This window comes from Mangifera indica, chromosome 4 (assembly GCF_011075055.1).
Source record: "Mangifera indica cultivar Alphonso chromosome 4, CATAS_Mindica_2.1, whole genome shotgun sequence".
NCBI lineage: Eukaryota > Viridiplantae > Streptophyta > Magnoliopsida > Sapindales > Anacardiaceae > Mangifera > Mangifera indica.
The window spans coordinates 1920182-1945998 of NC_058140.1; the positions used below are offsets into that span (position 1 = coordinate 1920182).

Genomic DNA, 25817 nt, shown 5'->3' on the forward strand with positions numbered 1-25817 from the left:
AAGATAAATCTAGCTTTCTCTCTGTATATTTTAGTTTATTTTTTTTCCAATGTTTCAATAAATCAAATGGAATATTTGTGATTATCAAGAGATTTAATTTAGACAATGAAAAATTACAATTAATAATAATAATATTATTATTTAAACCTTAATTGGGAAGCTTATGTATCTTGTCTCACTTGAATAGTTATAATCTAGTTGTTGGTATGCTACATTAACTTTAGGAAATAAAGTTTTTCTTCTTCATAGATTTACGGTTTTTTTCTTTTTGGATTTTGTGGAGATTTGAAGATAAGAATAAAGACCAAATGCTTCTCACTTTCTCTCTTTCAAAACTCAAATTCAAACAATTGATTCCATTAGTTCTATTAAAACCTAATGATCAATACAATCCAAAAATTTTAAATCGATTTAAATTAATGATTGAATCAACTTGTACCAAATCACGATTCAACAATTGGGTCAAACTATTACAATGATGTCAACATGACATCATACTAATATTATCGTAAAATTTTTGTAATTAATGGAATTAAATCAAATCCTAACTATTGGGAAGGCATGCGCCATTCCATAGAGATGCATTTTCATTTTGTTATATATTATTCTATTTTGTATTTAATATATCTTAATTAACAATAAAATTATATGTCTTTTATTCTAATATACAAACAGATACACACTTATATATGTTATATATAATTTTGATCTTGAAGCATCAAAAATTGACAACTAAGGAGTTGAGTGCCTTCATTTTGGATTTTTGCTAGAAATTCAACCAACCAAAACCGCAAAATGATCATTTAAGTAACAAGATTACTAATCAAAATGCTAAAGATTAATGCTATGTGCTTAACTTTATATACAAACAATGATATATCATCGTGTGATTAAATAGTCTAAAATTAAATATCAAATCAAACTTAATCTTATAATAATACACATTTTGGACTTTTATTAAATGCTAAATACGAAGAGGGGAAGAAATTTTATGAAGGGTTCCTCATTGGCCGTTGTCAAACAAGCCTTTTTGAAGAACCAGTCTTCTATCATTGTCTGTGAGTTAAGTGGCTGGTCAGTAGGCACAAGATGCCCAGCACCAAACACAACAACATTGCACAGACTCCCCCATTTCTGCACCCACCCAGCAAGCTCTTCATTAACTCGCCAGACTTTTCTTTCTGCCATCAAAAACCTCTCAATTCCTTCCCATTTCAATGTCTTCACCCAAGCCTCGGTTGACACCGGCCCATCTCTCAAATCAAAGTACCCTTGATACAATAGCACCTTGGATTTCTTCACCAAAAATTCCACCATGTGTTTCACACTCTTCATCACATCTTCATGAAATGCATCCCCCACAACATCACTACATATGTCAAAAACTATGCTTTCTTTGGCCCCCAAGGCCTTTTTAACCTCAGCAATATTCGTAAGATTAGTCACCAAGTATGTTTGGTAAGGAGCCTTTTTACTATAATCATCCAAAGTGGGTAAGCCAGTCATGTTTTGCAACAACTGCAGAATCTCATTTTTCGTATCTCTTGCCTCACTCCAATTCCCCATTTTGACTAACTCAACTGCCCGCCGTTGAACTTTCTCCATATCCCTCTTTTGCCTCTCATTGATCAAACCTGAAAAATAAGCATTCAAAGCATAAGTATTGACTTGAATTACTGGGTCAGTCAACCCATCACCAATAGCAACTCCTTGCAAGTTCACTCTTTTAGACTCTGGCAGCTGCAAATTCTTCTTCAAAATATAGTACCCAATTGCAGGAACATACTTTCCTGCATAACTCCCACCAGTAACATAAAGAGGTCTATTTTTAAACAAGGGATCAGCTTCAAGAAACCCATTAATGGCTTTAAAAAGATGCTTAGCAACAGAAATTTGATCCCTTGGGATCTCGACATCACTTGCAGCAAAACTAAACCCAGTTCCAATGGGATTATCAAGAAAAAGAAGGCCAAAGATGCGGTTCCAAGGGCTCGAATTGGGTTCGAGTCTAAGATGTTCGACATTTTCACTCTGATAATAGTTAACGCGCCAAGGGCTGAGTTCAAAAAAGTTACCAATCATGGAGGAGCAGCCAGGGCCACCCTGAAGCCAAACGAGAAGTGGGGTTTCTGAGAATTGCGAAGTGGGTGTTTGTGCTTCATAGAAGGTGTAGAAAATGGCGGAGCCGGTAGCGGGGTTCACGGGAAGGTAACCGGACTTGGTGGGGAGGGCTTCATTGGGGAAGAGAGGAGACGATGAAGAGGAAATGAGAAGGACAAAAGTGATGAGGAAGAGCAAATCAACGGTGGTGGTTAACTGCATATCGGTTTTAGGGAGTCTCTAGCCTTTGATTTGAGTTTGTGGTGTAGCAAATTTTGTAGAATTGGTGGCTTTTATAGACAAAATGAAGAATAAGACTCGAGCCAATGCCGATTGAGGAAGACTTACTCAAACTACTGGTTTATAACAATGAACTGAATTTTTGAATCAAGTTCAAAATTGAATTTGATTTCTTTGAATTTAATCTAAATATTTTATATTTAACTTGTAAATTAAATTCAAACTAACTCGTATTGAATCTATCATTTTATTCAAATCTTATCTCCAAAGGTATCTTAAAGTTTCTCCACCAAATTTTAGTAAGGAATTGTTGTCAAAGATCCCAATCAAAACAGTTGGATTGAAAATGCTTGGATGATTGGTGCATTTATGGTTGAAATTTTAGTAAGGTATCTTAATGTTGAATTTTACAATTGCGACATAAAGTATGTTACTGTTATAAGTGCTAGTGTGGGCATGAACCATAAATTCATGGTTGAAATTTTGAATAGATGCTTTGATGGTATTGACTGAGAAATGATATTTGGCCTCATGAAATAATAAAATTATGTGCGTGCGCACTTCCGAGAACATAAACACATTCTCTCCTACTCACTCTTGGCGCTCTAAAATCTTTCTTTCCATTTTCAAAATTCTCAGTGTTCAACTTTTTTGCGCTGTAAAATCTTTCTTCTACTTTCAAGATTCCCAGAGTTCGACTTCTTGAAATCTCAAGTCTGTTGATGTCTCCCTCTCAGTCAAGGCTGTTGTTGTTATTACTGAATGGACATTGAAGAAGCCATAATCACGCTTGGCCTCGTATTAGGGTTTTCTTCTCATTTTAGAGTTTTATACTGATATGTTGTGGTCGGTTAAGGAGATAAGGATTGAATTTTTAAATATGTGGAATATCAAGATTACTCTTCAAGATTTCGATTATTGCTGATCTAGATTTAGTTTTACTTTTTGGAGTACGGTTAGCGTTTTTTTAACTTCTTTCTTGCAATGGGATCAAAGGGTAGCAATTTCGTTCTTCGTCATGCGTCCTGTATTAAAATAGTATGTTATTGGGCATGCTTCCTTTGGAAATTCAGATTCCTGTTACTAATTAACAGTCAGAGACTGTGGGATTACCTTCTGACATTTTGATCTTTGATGGGGCCGTTTAATATGACTCTGTTATTCAATGATTCTCTCTGTACATCTTTCTTTATTATAGTATGGGATTACCTGAACTCGGACGTTAAGGTCATCTTTCCTTGTTGGAGGACAGCCTGCTAACTGTGCATTATGCAAATTCTATATGGCTGGAAAGTGCAACAGAAGCCCCAGTAGGTTTGTACATTCACAACCACCGATCCTGACTGAACTTCCAAGCGAATTACCTGAAAAAGGGCCAAAGAACACACAGAGGAAGCTATTCCAAAATGCTTAAGAGCAGAAGAAAATGAACACACACAGGAAGAAGGAAGACAGAATTTTCAGAGAGAAGAGTCACACGTTTTTCATTCCAGAAAATTGTTCAAGCATACATTCCTCAGTCTTGCCTATAATACGTGCCTAATAAATTGACACCGAACCAATTGACTGCTAAGATTAGAAAACTAACGAACAATTCTCCTCAAAACAACATCACCTTATTTAGTCATATGACACCGTATTCCAACCAAAACAATACTACAAAATCTCAGCTGAATTTCATGCTAGGAAATCTCAGCAGTTGAATTCAGTTCACTCTGCATCAGTTGCCCCTCCCCGAGCAATCTCACTCAGCAGTTGGGTTCTTGTGGGAGCAATCTCACTCACCCACCATTTTCTCTTCACAAAATTATATGTATAAACAATAAAAATAAATGACTTCATGAAATAATAGATGCTTTGATGGTATTGACTGAGAAATGATAAATAACTTCGTGAAATAATAAAATTATATGTATAAATAATAAAAATAAACTTAAATATAAATAATAACATATTACCACATGACTAGTAATTTTAAATTAGAAATAAAATAATATTCAATCATATAATAATATGTCATTGTTTATATATAAGTTAGTGTTTATTATTTGTACACATAATATTACTCTTTAGAAAATTGAATCATTATTGAAAGTAAAATTTATCATATTATACATAAATGGTTTCATATTATATCATTATTGAAAGTGAGATTACAGAATCATTTAAAAAAAAAAAAAACAAGTAGGGTTTACTTAAAAAAAAAAAAAAACCTTGTTTCAAACTCATGGGAAAAAAAAGAAAGAAAGAAACTAGGTTCTTGTTGCTTGGTGAAAGATCCAAATACAAGAAGATAAATCTACTCTCTCTGTATATTTTAATTTGTTTATTTTCCCAAAGTTTCAATAATTCAAATGGAATTAACTTTTCGTTAATTGGTATGCTACATTACCTTGATGAAATAAAAATTCTCTTCTTCATAAATTTACTTTTCTTTTTAAGTGAAATATGAAGATAAGAATGGACCAATAGGCTATTGACTAAAAAGAAAATAGAGGGAGTTTTAAAGGACTTTAGAGTCTTTTTCATTATAGATAGTTGGATTGATTACTTTCCGAAAATTTTGCTAAATATTAAAAATATCATCTTCTTTGAACTTATATTGAAAATGTGGGCTAGAGTTAGGATTGGATATAAGTTGAGCTCAATCCTAATATAAGTTGGCCTTGAGTTTGACTTGAATTGATAAAGAGGCAACCAGAGTTGAATAAGAGTTCTTCAAATTGGTCATGAGAAAAGTTTAAGTTTAACTTGAGAGAGAGTTCGAAACTCATAGTTTAACTAAAGTTTGAGACTCAGATTTTTTGTCCAATATCAAAATGAGATCATTTTACTAATTAAAAAAAAAGACTTAAAACTTAACTAAAATAACATCAATTTGCCAACCATTAGACTTGACTCGAATCAAGTTAGACCAAGCTTGAATTGAGCCAATTAAAATGGTTGGCTTGCTAGTTAGACCGAATTGAACTCTATTTTATTCAAGTTTGACTTGGTTCCTCCTTGAGCCAAGAGCTACAACTTGAGCTTAACTTTGGCTCAACAAATATGAACTTGAGTTGAGCCATCTTTCAAGACATAATCAACTCGAATCCAATCTAACTCTAGTTGGAGTTACATTCCAAAACAATAAAATATGTGCATTAATTATGAGTACTAATTTATATATTAATAATAATATGTCACCATCTAATCATATAACGACATATTATTGTTAATATACAAATTATTGCTTATGTATAATCTTATTCATTTTCAAAAGCTTACTAAAAAAATGAATACTCGAAGGTGGGATACATTTCAAGATTACACAATCGCTACAAAAAGATCAAAGAGATTAGGATTTACTGAAAAAGAAAAAAACTTTATTTTTAACTATGAAAAAAAAAAATTTATAGATGATTGTTCACTGACGTGGTTCTTTTATCAAGAGCAACTCTTCGAATGATAACTAAAATGATGACGAAAAAAAGAGATGAGGGATTGGTTGTGTCAAGTTGTTAATATGGTAGTTTGTTGTGTGGTTGACTCATTTTCATGAAAAAGGCAAAAGTAAGGTGGATCCAAATCAAATTGGGTTCGGATTCAAAATTTGATTTAACTTTGTTCGAACTCGTTTAGTTTAAATTCGTTTAATTTGAATTTAAACTGAGTTCAAGTGAAAAGTTTAGACTTACTTGCTTCTAAAACGAGCCAAACTTGAGTTAACAAGAGTTCAACTCAGTTTAGCTCACACTCTGAATATATAGCTTAATTTGGTTTGAACTTGGTTTGTAACTCTATTCGAATTATATTAAGGAATTATTAAACGAAGTTATTTTGTCATTGAGTCACGAATTCGAATTATGAATCTGAGCGACATATTTTAACTATAAACTGTTTTCCAAATGTTGCATTTAGCTTAAACTCTTTTTTATGGAAATTCATTCAAGAATCTGTGGTTAACTTTTGTTTCTCTGACAAACCATCTGGGAAAGAGAATTTTGTTGAAAAGAAAATAAAAAATCCTATTTAGTGCTAGGTGAAAATTGATACAAACCCTAAATTTTACAGTTGGTATAAAAACTAATTTCTATTTAATCCTATAAAATTATTGGGAGTATGCAGTTGATGAGTATGATTCTATTTTTATAATTATATCAGCTATTACAAATACTGCATATTGTGAAGAGGATTAATATATTTGAGATTATATGTTAACAATAACAAAGACGGTAAAATATGCTATTGCTAGTAATAAATTAGTGTAATTAAGGTCTTTGATTTTTCGAATTTTACCGATATATAATAAAATAATATTGTGTATATATATTTTTGGTATATAATTTATATATACAAATAATATATCATCGTGTGATAAAGTATTAATTTATCTTTAATTTAAAATCATTCAATCATATAGTGACACATCATCTGTATATCCAAATTGTATACCAAAAATGTGTGTATTTAGTTTTATTGTATATAATATGACCACTCAAGGGCTCTAGCTAGCTGGCCTCTTAGCTTCTTCCTTATCAATATTATTAGAATAAATTACAATTTCCCGTCAAGTTAATTTGGCCAAAAAACACTTTTCCATTCATTGATGGAATGAATCATATTTTTCCACTCATAATCTTGTTAACAAAAAAGATTATGACATAGATGCAAACTTCTAATTTCTATATTACCTTTAATTGGTTCAGCCTTTTTAAACTTATTATATTACTCTTTAACTAAATTTTAACATATCTTCCCTATCTAAACGCAACATTTTCACCTTACCATCCAAAAAAACAAACCCACAAAATCTTGCCCGTGGGGATTGCAACTATGGTCGATGGACACTTTTTCTCTTCCAATCTCTTTTTTCTCTGGTCTAATTTCTTTTCTCACTCAATCAGAAACACGTAAACACCATAAGATGATCACCTCGTCTGGTTTCTTCTTTCTCTACCACCACCACTCCCATTAGCTCACATTACCTTTTCGCATTCCTCTTTGTAGTCTCCAACTCCTTCTTTTCAGTTTCTTACTTTGAAGCCACCCTGTAATACCCCTCATTTGGAACATACCCTTAGCAACAATCTATATTATTGTTATTATTATTATTTTAAAGAGGATAATATAATAGCCATAAAATTTAATACTTGTGAGAAACCATTATAATATTTATTAAAAATCAATGAGTGTTCCAAAGTCTCCCAAAAGAAATTCATAAATTATAAATAAACTAACAATTGTTCAAATGAATAGATTCTATAAAATAAAGTATCATAATAATGAACAAGATAGTGGTAAAAAAAATAAGTGTAGCTAAAAGTGCATTTCAACGTGTTGACCGACTGGCCTCCCCGCCTGCCCCGCTATTTTTCCTACCTGCAACACCCCAAAATAAATATATATGAGTTATAAAACTCAGTAGGCTTTTAAAATAAATTCGATATCCCTTATGGTTATTCTCAATAGAACTTTACCATCACATGCGTCATTGACGCACTCAGCTGGACACCCGTCTCAGGTGTCTCTTACGCCAATGTATTGGGGCATCCATCTTAGATACCTCTTATTTCATACTCCCCAATTTCGAACATCCATCACAGATGTTTACATCTTTATCACAAAACTAGTTAACAACAATTTTTCTTTTTTTTTTTCATTAACTGAAACCGTGACGTCTCATCAAACGGTTTAAACATTCACAAGATCAGAACGTCTCATCCACTGATCTCCAATTACGAGTGATACTATTAATTCAATTAGTAAGATTATATTATTCCATGAAATTTTATATATATTTATATACACACATAAAATTAATCTGGAAAAAGCAGTCTACAAAATTAATATTCAAGACCATAAATCAATCACTCTACATCATATAAAACTTATTCTATCCATCAAAAGAAAACTAATTAATATACTTTCTGTGATTCAATTAAACAGTGCAGGTGCATTGTAGTAAGTGTGGATGCATGCACAATATCCTGTCTTCCCAAACATAACTTACACATGCTTAATTCCCTCTTCTTTTCTTTATTTCTTCTTCATTCCTACAGACTGCGTAATCTAAGCTGGCTTCCTAGAAAGAAAATGACGGTAACTTGCATGTACTTTCAGACCTCGCTTCCTAACAGTTTCAGGCGGTGACCCAGTCACAACCACTACATCGATTTCGTGCAAGTGTGCCTAACGTCTACCGCCACGCATATAATAGTCAATCTTCGTTTATTCATCAGAGATCTATGATCACTCTCTCTCTAACTCTCAATCCTCAAAACATCCCATTCATCATCATCAATACTGTATGCTACCTCCTCATGATACAAACATATAAACACATACACACACACACACACACACACACACACACACACACACACACATATATATATATAAAACCAACTTTCAGAATCTAGTTTACGACATGCAAAGTTTTACATGGAATTTCAGCATAAAACAATGGAATCGATGGCCTACCTCTCCTCCAGCGATTACGTCAGTCTTCACGTAGCAGTTATCTCCTCGTCTAATTCCTTTCCTGGTCGACAAGCAACAGGTTCAGCTCTCTCCCTTTTTGACCAAAAGAATCGATTTTAAGAAAAGAAAACAGTGAAGATGTAAACTGTAGCAACCCGAGAAAAAATGGCTGTTTTTCTTTTCTTTATATAAGGAAGCAGCAAAGTATACACCCCCAGGAAAGTAACCGCTTTAATAATAAAAGGAGACGTTTCCCTTTCTCTGCCCCCAATTTTCGGCGTTGATATCACTCCAAAAACGCCTCCAGAACAAAAATCATTTGCGACCTTAAATTCCCATATCAGTGTGTCTTTTTAAACTAAACGTGTAAATATACATATATTTAATTCGTATATTAAAAATATAGCAACGAAATGCTCTTTCGAATTCTCCCTTGATGTATATAATTTCTAGATACAAGCATATACGCACAATTTTAATACTAACAAAATAATTGGACAATGATAACGAAATGACTAAATTGTCCTTTTTATTAATTTGAGAACATTACACACCCATAAAGGAAAAAAAAAAAAAAACTCTTAAGTTGAAACACCACAAGCAAAAACAAACTCCTTTTCAACTTATTATTTAAACACCACTTGTTGTAATAATGTTGACTTCATCATCTTTATCATCAACTGCAGTTACAAGTGCAACATCCTACAAATGATACAAAAAAAAAAGAGACTAGTGAACCTTCACCCTTGTCTGGCTCATTCTCCACACCACCAAACCATCTGCTGCCACCTTATCCATTTTCTTCTCCCTTAAATATTCTGATAGCTTCATAGTCTTTGACATCTCCTTCTACATTGCCATCAGTTGCAAATGCATCTTTTGGTTCCTCTTTTTTTGTACCGACTGTTATAAACGGGTTCTTCATTTTTTATCAACTTTTATAAACCCTTATGTTATACGTATTTAGTTCAAAATATCCAATTATATATTTAAATTATCATGTGAGTGATATTTTATTATTAATTCAAAATTATTTAAACTTTAATTAGATATATTTTTGTAAAGAATGTTGTGAGGGATACTATGACTTCCTTTATGATAAAAGTTAATAAAAGCATTAAAATCGGCAAGTAAGAATTAGTCTAAACCCATAGATTATCTTAATTTATTATATATATGTATACGAATGACAAATATACCTGTTGAAGGGCTTTTAATTTCTTATATCATCATCATCATCATCGTTATAACCAAAATATTATAACAAATAGCTTAATCAGTGGTTGCAGCAAGAAACTTTTAACTCAATTGGTACCATTTAATTCAAAGGTACATAAGTGTTTTCTGCTCTATCTATCATTTAGTGTTGGGGCAGACTAAACATAAACAAATAAACCATAGCCATTACATTGGATTACAAAGATTTAAGAAAAGATATTATCATGACTTGTAATTGTTGTGCAGCAGAAACATAAAACACATTTTCTATGTTATTGAATATAATAAATAATTAAGTCAGAAAATAGAAATACAGAAAAATAAAATAAAGAGAACATAAGAATTCACGAGGTTTGATAAATGTGCCTATGTCTTCGGCATCGCTGATTACTTTCATTATCTTTAAAGAATGGTTACAAAGAAAATATAAACTATTAGAGATCTCTAATAATAGAATTCTCTCAATACAATTGTGTTTGGGTACAATTGTTTTTAGGATGTTTTGAATTAAAACCAAGGCTTCTATTTATAACCTTTAGTAAAATACAAAGAGAATAGAATAATCAATGTAGGACCTAAAAAGCCAAATTTTCAATAATCTCAAGCTTGGTGATTTAGCGGGTCCCACCAAATTTCTCGTATATTTTCTTCTTCAGTAGTGATTTCAAATATGCCTTTTGGTGCTATTTAAGCTTGCAAGATGTTGATTAAGTTCAACAATGATTGTTGTTACCACCTTGGTCATCATATCTGCAAGGTTCTCAGCAGTCCCAATTTTCAATAGTTGTATATTCCCTTCTTCAATAATCTCTTGTACAAAATGATGTCTAATGTTAATATGCTTAATTTGTACATGGAATACTGTATTATTTGCCAAATGAATTGAACTTTGGTTATTAAAGCACACATTGACATGCTTCTGAACAATTCCTAAATCTTTCAACAATCCTTGTAACAAAATAGCTTTCTTTATAGCCTCTGTAACTACCATATACTCTACCTCTGTAGCAGACAAAGTAATTTTAGAATACAAGGTAGACTTTCAACTAACTGGTGCTTTCGCAAGTGTAAAGACATAACCAGTAATTGATCGACGTTTATCTAAATCATCAACATAATTAGAGTCAATATATCCAATCACATCTTAACCAAGTACATCATCCTACTCAAATGTTAAACCAACATCCACAGTCTTTAGTAAGTTCCATAGAATCCATTTCACAGCCTGCCAATGTCCCTTACCAGGATCATGCATATACCTGCTCACAACTCCAACTACATGTGAAATGTTGGGCCTTATACACACCATTATATACATCAAGCTACCGACCATATTAGAATATGGAACTTATGACATATATCTTCGCTCTTCATCTGTACATGGAGATAAGGATGCACTAATCTTGAAATGAAAAGCAAGTAGAGTATTTACAGGTTTTGACTTCTCAGAAATGACAAAATGGTGTAATACCTTATTTAGATATTCTTTTGAAGTCAAACTAACCTTGTTTCTTTTTCTATCTCTACTAATCTCCATACTTAGAATCTTGTTGGCTTCTCCCAGATCTTTCATTTCAAACTCTTAATTAAGTTGTGTTTTCAATTTCTCAATTTCTTCTTGGTTCGTTGAAGCTATCAGTATATCACTAACATACAATAATAGATAAATGAAAAACCCATTGTAACACCCTAGGTCCAATAACCTAGCCCACTGTTAAGATATTGTCCACTTTGGACACACAGTCCATCATGGGTTTGCTTCTGGGCTTTACAACCCAAAACGCGTCTTAAAAGTTAAGGAGCTCACAGGCTATTTAACCAATCCAATTCTCCCACCACTAACCAATGTGGGATCCATAGACAGAGCACACACAGACCCAGCATCTCTCCCGTGCTTTGTCGATGTGGGATTCGCCTAGAGGTATCACATACACCCCCCCTTACGGGACTCAGCGTCCTCGCTGAGGTTTGCCCCACCATCGTTCAAGAGGACATGCGGAGTTGCTCTGATACCATTTGTAACACCCTAGGTCCAATAACCCGGCCCACTGTTAAGATATTGTCCACTTTGGACACACAGTCCATCATGGGTTTGCTTCTGGACTTTGCAACCCAAAACGCGTCTTAACAGTTAAGGAGCTCACAGGCTATTTAACCAATTCAATTCTCCCACCACTAACCAATGTGGGATCCATAGACAGAGCACACACAGACCCAGCATCTCTCCCGTGCTTTGTCGATGTGGGATTCGCCTAGGGGCATCACACCCACCTTGTAGCATGTCAAAATATACACAATTATCATACTTGTTTCTTATGTACCTATGCTCTATCATAAATCGATCAAATCACTTATACCACTGTCTTAGTGACTGTTTCAATCTATAAAGCGACCTCTTCAGTTTGCAAACCTAATTCTCTTTATCAACAGCCTTAAATCCTTAAGGCTAAGTCATAAAGATTTTCTCTTCCAAATTATCGTGTAGAAACATAATTTTTACATCAAGTTGAACTAGTTTGAGATTCAATTATACTACTAAGGCCAACAAAATTATAATAGAAGAATGCTTAACAACTAGAGAAAATACCTCATTGAAATCAATCCCTTCCTTTTAAGCGTAGCTTTTTGCTACCAACCTTACCTTGTAGCGAACACCTTCTTTGTTAGGAAATCCATATTTTCTTGCATAAACCCACTTGCACCTAATTGCCTTCTTGTTCTTCGGTAATTGAACTACCAAGTCTTATTTTCCTTGAAGGATTGTAATTTCTCATCCATGGCTTTCTTTCACTTTTCAACTTTTGGACTTCTGACTGCTTCTTTAAATGTGGAAGGAATATCATCATTTACAATTGGAAGTGCATAGACCACCATATCAACAAATCGAGTAGGTTTACATATTTCTCGTTTTGTTGTTGCTAAGGTTTTTGGGTTGAAACCTTTCCATTTTCACTCTCCTCCTCTGCCACTCAAGTGTCACAATCATTTTCAGCAACTCTAATTGGGTTTATTGTTATGATTGTCTCAAACTCCACCTGTTACAGAGTACACTCCATTTGTTGTTGAGTATCATTGTCTTCTTTGTTACCATCTTTAACATGACAGATTCATCAAAGGTAACATCCCTATTGTGAATTATTTTCTTTAAATTTAGATATCAAAGACAATATCTTTTCACTCCAGAACTAATTCCTATGAAAATTGCTTTCTTAACTATCGGATCTAATTTAGACTCCTTTGTATGATAGTAGGTAGTAGAACCAAACAAATGTAAGGAATCATAGTCATTAGCAGGTTTTCCAGACCATACCTCAAGGGTGTTTTCCCCTCAATTGCAGTGGATGGTAAACGATTTATGAGATGATATGCATAAGTAACTACCTTAGCCCAAATGTTTTGCCCAACCTAACATTGAACAACACACATCTAACCTTCTTTAGCAAAGTTCAATTGATGCGTTCTACCACCCCATTCCATTGTGGTGATCTTTTGATTGAGAAATGATGTACAATACCTTTAGCCTGACAAACTTCAAAAAATGGATCATTAGTATACTTACCACCATTATCAGTCTTTAGTCATTTGATCTTTCTGCCAATCTGAGTTTCAACCATCTTTTTTCATTTCAAGAAAAAACCTAATACGTTATTCTTCTTCTTTAAAGCATACACTCATGTTTTTCTAGAAAAGTCATCAATAAAAGTAATAGAGTAATGTCTACCTCCTAAGGAAGTTGTCTTTGTAGGTCACCACACATAAGAGTGAACATAATCCAAAATACCTTCAGTATTATGAATTGTAGTACTCAATTTTACTTTTGTCTATTTTCCCAAGACACAATACTCATAAAAATCCAACTTGCAGGTCTTTGCTCTTTTCATTAAGCCTTATTTCACCAAACTAAATAAGGTTTTTTCCCCTGCATGTCCCAAACACATATGTCAAAGTCTAGTTATTTCAAAATTTGTATCATTTTCAGATATTGTAACTGCTTATTCAAAAACTATACCACAATTATAATGATACAAGTTATTTCTTCTTGTACCTTTCATCACTACAAGGGCACCAGAGACAACTTTCAAGATTTCATCTCGCATTGACACATTGAAGCCTTTGGATTCTAAAACTCCTAAAGAAATGAGATTGTTCTTCAACTGTGGTACATATCAAACGTCTATCAGAACTCTAGTTGATCCATCATTATTCTTTAAATAGATTGAACTTATCCCCACTATTTTACAAGGACTATCATTACCCATGAAAACAACTCTACCATTTAGTTTTTCATAATTGAAGAACCATTTTTTGTGTAGACACATATGATATGTGCAACCCAAATCTAGAAGTCATTCATCATACTAAGATGTCGATGGTAGACTTACTAAAGCAAAGTTTGTCTCATCTTCTTAAAGTTTAGCTATACATGCATCTGAAGCAAATTTGGTCTTACCTTTATCTTTCCTTTGTAACTTCGGATAATTTTTCTTCCAATGTCACTTTTTTTGGTAAAAAGCACATTCATCATTACTAGGTCTTTTCTTTGACTGAGATCTACCCCTTTTTTCTTGCTTACGACTTTGACTTTGTCTTCTTGTAGTAAAGGCTTCAATAGTCATCTTTCTATTCTCTTGTTGATCTTTCTTTCGAATTTCACTATTATTTAAAGCATCATATACTTAATCGTAAGTTAATTTCTCATTTCCATGAAGTAATGTAATGCTTAGATGATCCAATTTTTTAGGAAAGGATCCTAGTAGAAGTATTGTCTTATCTTCATCTTTGAATGTTTCATCTAGGTTCAGTAAATCAACTATCAACTGGTTAAAAGTATTAATATAATCACTTATACTTGTAACAGGTTTCAATTAAAGACAAAACAATCTCTTATGTAAATAAAGTCTATTCTCATTGCTCTTCTTCATATACTTGCTTTCTAATGTCTTCCACATCTTACTTGCAAACATCTCTTTCATGAGTAGATATTTTTGCTCTCTACAAAGACACGTATGGATTATACCACAAGTTTGGCGGTTGATCCTCGCCTATTCTTTGTCATCCATCTTTTCTGGTTTTTCCTTCTCTAGAGCTATATCAAGATTTTCTTGACACAGGGCGTCCATCACTTCACATTGCCACAAGCCAAAATTGTTTCGACCATCAAATTTTTCCACATCCATTTTTGTGGTTGTCACAATTGTCTTTGTTGATGTCAATTCCATTTTCTACTAATTACAATTTACTTGGTAGATAGTTTTTCAAATAACCAAGTTTCACAAATTTATATTCAATAGCTAAAAAAAAAATTACTATAACCTAGGATAGTAGTAAGTGCCAAAAATAATAATATATACACCAGAAAAATACCCAGGAAAGATTGGTAGGGACAAAGCCTCCTTAAAAACCAACCTCCTTAGACAATATTTTTCTAGACATGCACATAACCATATAAATAGCTACTCACTGTCCTAAATCTAGGTTATGATACCACTTGTTGTGTAGTAGAAATATAAAACACAATTTCTATACTATTGAATATAACAAATAATTAAGGTAGAAAATATAAATGCAAAACTAAAAGAAAGAGAACACAAGAATTTACGAGGTTCAATAAATATACCTATATCATCAGTGCTGTTGATTACTTTCATTATTTTCAAAGAATAGTTACAAAGAAAATATAAAACTATTAGAGATCCCTAATAATAGGATTCTTTCAATACAATTGTATTTGGTTACAATTGTTTTTGGAATATTTTGAATTAAAACCAAGGCTTCTATTTATAGTCTTTGGTAAAATACAAAAAAATAAAATAATCAATGTGGGATCTAAAAAGCTAATTTTTCAACAGTAATTAACCTGCTTCTGTATTGATTTTCTCAAACATTAGTCTTGGAAGGCAACAGAACCCTCCTTCGGTATTTAGCAAGAGCCTACAATGGAAAAATATTTCTATACACTGTGTAATGTAACATGCAGTTCTTTTTTGAAACATTTGAACTTAACATGTGCCCATTTTTTCATTTCTTTCAACTGTACCTATTGGGGAAAATCACCATCTTTTAGTTGAGAATTAATTATCAACTTAGTTGCATGGTGAATAGGAGTTGGGTCTCTTTCCGCCTGACAATCCAAAGAACAATCACATAAAAACATAAATAGTACAAAATTTGTCTTAGTGCTTAAGCGTGAAAATATAATTTTGTTAGCGGTTTATTGAAACTAACCTGTCCACCATGAATTAAACCCATTATAGCCCATGCAATGTGAACTAAATTTGACTTGTTTCCTTCAAGAGGTATGTATTTCTAAATGCCCAGGATAACAAACTAGTACATATGTTTAGTACGTTGTAGTATAGTAAGAAATCAGTTGACACAAATATATACCTTTTCTGGACAAGAATGATAACTTTCACCCTAACCACCATCCTCTCGTTGTGATTTAAGAAGAAAATCAACACCTCTACGCATAGTTACAAAATTGTTGTACGTCTTGCCAGCTGCTGCCAATCCTCCAAGTGCAAACCAAGTACCATATGTGAAGTAGACTCCCCAATTTCCATACCTATATATGTATAAATATATTCATTGAAAAAATATATATCAAGCATATGTTCTTTAATAAATTCAATAATAATTAATTTTACCATGAACCATCAGACAATTGAACATTTTCCAAGTAGCCAACTGCTTTTGGGATGAAATTTTCAATCTCTCTCTTTCTATATTTTGGATATAATTCCTTAAACAAAACTAAAGCTTGGATAGCTGATGAGGTGCACTCAACATATTCGTGCTCAATCACTATGTCCACAAAAAATTCAGTGGGATTCGACAACTGAAGCCAAAATACATAAAAAGTGCCAATCATTAAAATATTTGTGATATAAACTAATTAGAAAGATTTAACACAACAAAGTCATATCAATATGTAGATTCAAAAACTTACTTCCAACCATTCTTGGGCTCCAACTGGCTCCCAAGCGGCGAGACCTCCATTTTTGCTTTGTAGGGAGTCAAAAAAATGGAGATTTAAAAACATAAAACATATATAATCTTGAAATGTATGCATGAGAAAATTTGTTTGAGAACTTATTGATATATGTGTACCTGTAATGATAATAGGATATTAACAGAATTATATAACCTCTCAGGTTCCATTTTCTCCTTAATGATTTTGGGTGGCACCATTGAGAAAAATAGGCAACACTAAACAAAATGAGAGACAATATATATCTACGATGAGATATAGGGACATAAAGAAATAATTTTTCTTTGTTTGATCAATAATTTTATGAATAAGTTTATAAATACCTTCAAACCTTCAGCAGTACAATCAGAAACTTGCCATCCATGATCCTGATCAGAAAAAGTCCAAGATCCTTTGGAAATATGTCGATACATTCCCTTGAAGTCACCAGAAGGATTGCCTTTCACCTTAATTTACAAATAAAATGTAAAATCATTAACTCTAAGCAAAATTCAATGGAACTAATGTTTGGTTTATTAAATGTTAAATTACCTGAGATGCCTTGATAAATTTGTGTCATCCTTGAGTACAGGCCCTATTTCATCAGTGAGATTACTAGCAAGCAAAGCTTGAATAGCAAGACCAGTATCCCACTCCTGGCTTCCAAAACTCTGCATTTGTAACAATGGAATTAATTCATCAATGCTAAATCAAAACTAGACTTCATTGAATTCAGTGATATATACTAATTGATTAATTAATTAATTATTTACCTACATCTTCATTCCGTCTTCACCAACCCATAAGTAATCTGGAATCCTAGCTAGATGCTTCTTGAAATAATCTTCATTTGGATCTTCAACCCAACAGGCTAGCATGCATAACACCTGTGTATATATAATTCAATCAAAAGAATTAGATAGATGGATACACAAAATAAAAGAAATGATGCATTTGCATATCTAGTGAATTACAATTTGACCTTTTCTATACATGCAATGGTAATGTATCGACTATTCTCATCTTCATAATGAATGTGCTTCATTGTTACTTGAAGTGCTCTCTCTCTTATCAACTTGTTGAAAGGCCAATGTGTAAGAAAAGACTCAGAGAATATATACAGACTATCCCAAATCAAATCTTGCATCAAAGGATGGGGATAGTAAAGATCCTCCTGCAATGATAACAATTTTTAGTTGTATATATATTAATTATTAACAAAGCAATACAAATGACAAGCATATTTGAATGTGTACAATTATAATCTCACCTTGGCACATAAATGGCGTACTTTCCCCCAATTAACTTGATTGTAAGGTTGAATGTAGAGCTCTTCCCTCAGTTGTAGAATGAGAGATGTAATTGGGCCAACAAATTTCTTGCCATATAAATATGACATTGGCATGTACACCATGCGACAGTTACACCACATTTTGGCTGCATTTGTGAAGAATCAAACTTATAAACTAATAAATAAACAATTAATATCAAAATCTTAATCCAAAATGATGCAAAACTAACCTGGATGCATTGGAAGAAATGATGGAAGGATCCAAAATTCAGGAGGCATTGGGTTGCTTCCAGACCAATTGAACACACCAAGTATCTACGACAGATAAAAGATAAATTAATGCATATGCATTGATGACACATTAATGAAGTTAATATATAGATAGAGTGATGTGGTTACCGAAAGCCAAGTCTTTCCCCAAGAAGGAATGTGAGTGACACCACCACAGTCAAGGATCCATTTTCGAGCTCTAGCACAACCATTATCTTCGCCGCCATCAGGTCCTTCTCCAAGGATACGCATGCAGATGTAGCTGAAAGCTGTACAAAACATGGTGCTGTGGCCTTCAATATGTAATCCCCACCCACCATCTTCATTCTGATGGTAATATATGTATCGAAGGATTTCCTTCTTATGCTCTGCTGGAAATACACTGTCAAGATGCCCCGTTATATAGGTGCACATCACCTGCATATGGGCAATTCTTTTTAGATACATGTAATTAATAAAAATTTCAGATCCTGTTCTAAACAGTGTACTATCTAATTACCAATGGAGGAAGGAAAAACAAAGGACCAGCATTTTCAGCTGGCCAATGGCCGTCGGAGGCTTGCAAAGCAGAGAAGAAATGGACCGCCCTCCTCAACGAGACTGTAGCTGTTTCATACGTTATTTCTTCTCCATCCTCCACCTTTACAGCTGGGATTGTTTGTTTGAAATTTTTCTTCCGAAGAAACTAAAATATTTCAGACACGGAAAATTAATTATTCAATAAACAAATACATATTTACGCGGTGATGAGCAAGACAGATTGGACATAATATACAAAGCTAGAAATTGTATTAACATGATTGGTCAATTGACGTTTGAAAATGGAGGTTTGTGAATGCATCTAAGAAGAATGGACCGAAAATAATGGGGAAATAAAATCAGCGTGAATGAGATAGAGGTTCACTTGAGTTCGTATGTATTAGCTGCATGTAAAGTAATTCATAATTTTTTAAAGTGAAGCTTTTATCCTTCCGTCTTTTAACTTAACAAGTTATTGATCTTTTAGCTTCTCTGAAAATGACAAAACAGTCGGAGACCCCAATAACATAACTTTCTATGAAATTTCTGCCACAAACTCTTCTCTTTTTCTTAATATTGCTAATAAATAGCGATGTTCTTGATGGCCATTTCCCAGAAATTAACAGCAATGTCTCATATGTGGGAAAATGGCAAACAAATTTACATAGTAATACATGATTGGGTAATATGAGTTTATCTTCTATTTTCAAGATGATAATATTTAAAACCTTATCTTATATAATTTATGAATGGAATATAATTACGTAGTTAATAATTATATATACAGATACCATATGTAAAAATTTTCTATGGAAAAATGATATGTGAATCATATAGCAACTTCAGGTTAATTAGTATAACCAGGATTACTGGTGTAATTAATTATTTTAGATGGTTAACTTTACCTTCCTTTTTTGTAGTGTTGCTTTGATAAATCAATAATAATGGTTACTTATTTTAAACCCACATTTGTGATTAAAACCAAAAAATATATATATAGTGCCCAATTAAGATAGTTTCAGCTTCATCCTATGAAAAAAGTAATATCGATGCAAGATGGACTTATCATCTGAAAAGGAGATGAATTATGTAAAGGAAAAGAGAAATGTAGAGAGACACAAGTGCAAATATAAACAGAATAGAAATAAATGATGGGCACCAATACCTGCATTCGCCAGAGAATATCACCACTGGGCTTGACCTGAAACCGATTTTTGTAGAATTTTTGACGAGCAGCTTCAACCTCAGCTCGCTCCTCAGGAGTCCCTTCTTCCGGATCAAACTCCCATGTTTGCCTTCCCACAAAGTTGTTTGTGCTGTATATGTATGGATCGTTGCCACCTTCTGCAATCTTCAGCTTCCACATAATGATATGCTGCTTTTCTTTTGCATGCAATAATATGATTGTGTTAATTTGCAGGTGGTCTAAACAGCATGCAGATATTAGAGTATTCTTTCAGTTACTTCTAAATATAGAAATAGAGAGAGTGAAGAGAAGTTAATCAGAAGAGAATAGCTAAAAGATATATAGATCTATATACCTGCAAGATAGATTGAGAGATCTGATGACAGAATTAAGTATGACCAATGAAAATGTTGAAAAGTGGACGACTGATATCGATTAAGTAAGAGAGCGTTTGATGGGTGGGGAGAAGAGGAAATACAACATTTATATATATAGTCAATCACACACAACCACCATGCCATTTCCTGATGATTCCAAGTTTTAGAATACATATATTACAATAATACTGTATATACAACTTTTATATATAATTTTTTACACAAATAATAATATGTCATCATATGATAAGGTGTTATTTTATCTTTAATTTTTAATTATCTAATCATATAATAACATATTTTTATTTATACATAAAATATTACTCTATATATTATTAAATATATAAACTTTTATGGAGAAATTGGTGTGATATAAAATAAATAAATAATAAATTTTGATATATATATATATATATATAAATTTATTATTCAACTATATTAAATTAATTTATTCATATTATTTTGATTTATTGATATTATTTACATAATTGAATAATATATATATATATATATATATATATATATATATATAATGTAATGTCAAGTCAATTTAATATAGTTGAAAATTTATTATTCAACTATATTAAATTGACAATATTTATAGAGAGATAAAGAGAGAGGTGTAATTATATATTTAGTAAAGTATAAACTTTTTTGTTTATAAACTGTTTTAATGTGCATACAATTATACTTGAATTTCACTTGAATATTTGAATGGTGATTTTCATTGATGTATAACAAGTGATATATAATTGACTTATCGATATTATTTATATAGTTGAATAATATATATATATATATATATATATATATATATATATATATATATATATATATATATATATATATATATATAGAGGGAGAAAGAGAAAGAGATGTAATTATATATTTAGTAAATTATGAACTTTTTTGTTCATAGATTGTTTTAATGTGCACACATGTATACTTGAATTTTACGTGAACATTTGGATGTTAATTTTCATTGTTGTATAACAGGTGACTTGTTACCATCCAAAGTATAGTGAAATCCCAAAGTATCACTTATGAACTAATTTCTATTAAAATTTTCAATTATAGTTGAAAGTAAAATTATTATTTAATAGTAATATTTAAAAAAATAAAAGTTTATGTCATTTTACCACCTATTTGAAAAACTAATATTTTTCTCTCAAAATTAAGTTTTAAAAAGTGGCATTTTCCCCCTTACCTAGGGTTTCAAATTGTGTTGGCGATTTTCTAGCAAATGATGGTCGATCTCTCTCCCTCTTGGCGACGTCTTTTTCTCTGGCACTTTCTCTCCAATTGACGACATCTAGATTCTATAAAATCTAGATGAAGAGTCGAAACTTTTTGTCCAGACCTTTGTTGTCTAGACAAAGTCGATTTGTATAAATTTTTGAATTACAGTATTAGGTATTACCGTGATAAAATTGTTTACCCTAATTTTGGTAAAAGTAAATTTACATAATATAAATCAAGTAAGAGAGCGTTTGATGGGTAAATAGGTAAGGAGAAGAGGAAATACAACACTCATATATAGCCATTTCCTGACGATTCCAAGTTTCAGAATATATATATAAATAAATAACTCAATATAATGTCAATAAGTCAATTTAATATACTTGAATAATTAATTATTATTATTATTATTATTATGATGATGATTATAATATATATATATTACTTGGAATGGGAGCATCAAAGGATTCGACGCAATTTGTTTCTTCGTCATGCGTCCCGTATTAAAATAGTATGTTATTGGGCATGGTTTCTTTGGAAATTCAGATTCCTGTTATTAACAGTCAGAGATTGTGGGATTACCTTCTGACATTTTGATCTTTGATGGGACCGTTTAATATGACTCTGTTATTTATTGATTCTCTCTGTACGTCTTTCTTTATTGTAGTGTGGACGTTAAGGTGGCCAGGGGACTCTCATATCAAAGGGAAAGGTCATCTTTGCTTGTTGGAGGACAGCCTGCTGACCGTGCATTATGCAAATTCTATATGGTTGGAAAGTGCAACAGAAGCCCCTGTAGGTTTCTACATTCGCAACCACCGATCCTGACTGAACTGTCAAGTGATTTACCCGAAAGCCGGCCAAGGAAGAATACCAATTTTAGTGGCCCGAAGAATGTATGGACTTTGAGTGGCTCAGAAGATGGAATTACGCATAGTGAAATCAGAAACAGCCCCAATTATAACAGACCTAAGAACTCCTTGGCTTCTTCTTCTGAAAGTGTTGTGTCAGGAGACAAAATAAGTACTTCAAAGACTCCACCAAAGGTCTGTCAATACTGGCTATCTGGAAATTGTGTGAAAGGAGATAACTGCCGGTTTATACATTCATGGTTTTGCGGGAATGGGATCTCAATATTGGCAAAGCTGGATGGGCACCAGAAGGTAAGCTTGTGATCACTGATATGTTTTTCAGGCTTATTTTAAAATTCTGTTTGGCTTTGGAGGAAGGGGATAATTTAACAAATGTGTGCCAGCTCCATGCATGGTTAATGGATATATTGTCTGGCCAATTACTTATTTATTTTTTTTAACTATGGTTTTACATTTTGTCCCTTTATTTATGATTTTAAGAAAACATATGGAATATTAAATATTTAAATGTTAAATTGACAAGCTGTCTGTGGGATTGCCCTTCCTTTAGGGTCGACAAGCTTTATTCAGGCAGTAAAGACGGAATAGTACGACTTTGGGACTGTCATGCTGGTGATGAAATTGGCTGTTTAATTTGTGGGGGGCCATGGGTCTTTATTGGCATGCCCAATGTTGTTAAGGTTAGCCTATGGTTAAATATATTTTTTTCGGTTTCCTTTATTGTATTCTGTTCCATCTTTCAATCTTTTTAGTTTTGTGCTCAAAGTTGATTTTGCATTTGTTGGTGATGTTGTAGGCGTGAAATATTGAGTCATCATCAGAATTTATGCTCAATTAACCAGTCGACCAAGTTTATTGCATGTTTGTTGGTAATGAATGCTGTCTGCTGGGGCACAGGTAACTTGAGCAATTTAGATTCTTTTTTGCAATTGAATGATTTTTTGTGTTCATTATTAACATGAAAATCACAAGGGTGGATGTCATTTGTCATTTGGACTTAGGCATCATCTTTTCTGGTCATTACATTGGTCTGGAAAGTTGATTATTTCATTTGGTTTTGCAGGATGGTGGTATTTTTGCATGGAAAGGCAGTCCTGGAAATGAGGATCCTTTTCATCTTGTTGAATCTCTAAGAGGCCACGCTTACGCTGTGACATGTTTACCTGTTGGATGCAATATGCTTTACTCTGGTTCCATGGACAATACAATAAAGGGTAAGTTGTCATTTCTTCTAGTGTTATAACTGGTGATTGGAAGGTGGACGCCTTAAATGAATACCCAACGCTGTGTTGTTTGATAAGTCTATATAATGACACTGCCCTTTTTACTCACGGAGTAATCTATTTATATTATTTTTGATAGGGCTAATTTTTTTTTCGTTATTGATTCTTCTTTGGGTTATGAGCTGATGCTTTCACTCTTTTCATTTTGGAGCATCTATCATGCCATTGAGCTGATGTGTTTTATTTAAGTCTTTTTTTAATATGCATGTCATATTAAACTTTTTTTTAACTTGTATATTAGTTTTGCGTATTTCCTGATGTGCTAATCCCTCTCTCTCTCTCTCTCGTCTTCCTTTCTTCAACTAGGTTTGGGACCTTGATACTTCACAGCCTGTTGTGACACTAGATGGCCAAACTGATGCACCAATGTCTCTGCTATGCTGGGATCAAGTTTTGTTATCCTGTTCGTTGGACCAAACTATAAAAGTTTGGGCTCTTGTAGAAGACAACTTGGAAGTAATCTATACACATAACGAAGAGCATGTATGTGGTTTCCTTATCACTTTTTTTCCCTACTGTATGATTTTGCTTCTATGTGCATTTTCTTTCTGCGTTTGAACTGTTAGGCTCATTTACTTTAGTTCCTCTGCTTTTCCTTCACCTTGTGTATTTGCTCCCAAGTTCTGTTATGTGTGTTGCATTATAGTTTTTGGATTTAATAAAAATATACCACCTCCCACTTTCCTTCTTCTGCCTTCTCTGTGGCTTTAATAGCTTTGATGTTTAGTTTGTTCATTAATTTATTGTATTCTTATAATATGTTTGTTGTAGGGTGTGCTTGCGCTTTGTGGGTTGAACGATTCTAATGGACAACTAGTATTGTTGTGTACTTGTAACAACAATTTTGTTCACCTATATGATTTATTATCGTGAGTACCATTTTTTTCTTTAATTTATAAAAATAATTTACTAATTGACTGATATGCTTTCTCTTGGCTCGATGATAAACAAATTGCAACTTTTTTCTGATATAGGTTCAATAAGAGGGCTAGGATATTTTTAAAATGTGTAGTCAGAAAATTCAGTTAGGTCTTGATGGCCTCTTTTTCACTGGTGATGGATGTTAAACATATGGAAGTTGTTGGCAAAATCAAGAGGATGAGCTTAACATTGAGGTTTTTTATCCTTGGTGATTTTTTTTTCTAATTTTTTTCTTGGGTTGTACTTTTCAAGCTGTTCAAGTGTTTGTAGAAGAACTGTATTATTTAACATTAGAATAAAATTCTGATGTTATCCATCTCATTCATTCCATGAAATAGCTTTTGAGACAACACTGTTCCCTTCTATTCCATTTACCTATCCTTGTCATTCAGATTACTCCTTCCCAACTTAGCAAATTTTAAAGGTTGTTTGCTTGTAGAGATCTTAATATTAAGATATTAACCTATTACATGAAGCAGTTCTGTGTGATTATGGACGCAAAATATTATACAAAGGCTTTGTCAGTAGCATTTGCCTCTTTTCAAGGAAGCATTTATGCTGCAAGAAGTGGATTCAATCCGAATTCGAACTAACCAGTATACATAATACCCAACTTGACTGAAGATATACTAACATATGCTCAGGCAACTTGACTGAGGGATTAAACTTTATATTTGGTAATCTATTTACCAACAAAATGGAGCTTCAGAATCATGACATTTAAGAATGCCAAACATCACTCATCTTACGGTCATAAAACATATTTATTACAATATTGTTATATGAAATTCAAAGCTACAGGAAGTCCAATATAACATTCTGACTATGAACAATATCATTGATTCAACTAGTGATAATGCTCAGCTAGA

General features: G+C 32.7%; 1 protein-coding gene and 2 pseudogenes across 1 annotated transcript; 1 reads left to right on the forward strand and 2 right to left on the reverse strand.

The window, feature by feature from the left end:
- Window positions 1-892: 892 nt before the first annotated feature.
- LOC123215000 (serine carboxypeptidase-like 50) lies at window positions 893-2468 on the reverse strand. Its single transcript, XM_044635027.1, has one exon. It carries the CDS (start codon window positions 2320-2322, stop codon window positions 958-960), a length of 1365 nt encoding a protein of 454 aa, XP_044490962.1. The 5' UTR covers window positions 2323-2468; the 3' UTR covers window positions 893-957.
- Window positions 2469-16057: 13589 nt separating this feature from the next.
- LOC123214731 lies at window positions 16058-20436 on the reverse strand (annotated as a pseudogene).
- A 1961-nt stretch (window positions 20437-22397) lies between these two features.
- Window positions 22398-24833, forward strand: LOC123213633 (annotated as a pseudogene).
- Window positions 24834-25817: the final 984 nt, after the last annotated feature.

Bases quoted from the DNA above. Each gene is read 5' to 3' on its own strand.
- LOC123215000 (XM_044635027.1), bottom strand. From the start codon at position 2,322: ATGCAGTTAACCACCACCGTTGATTTGCTCTTCCTCATCACTTTTGTC.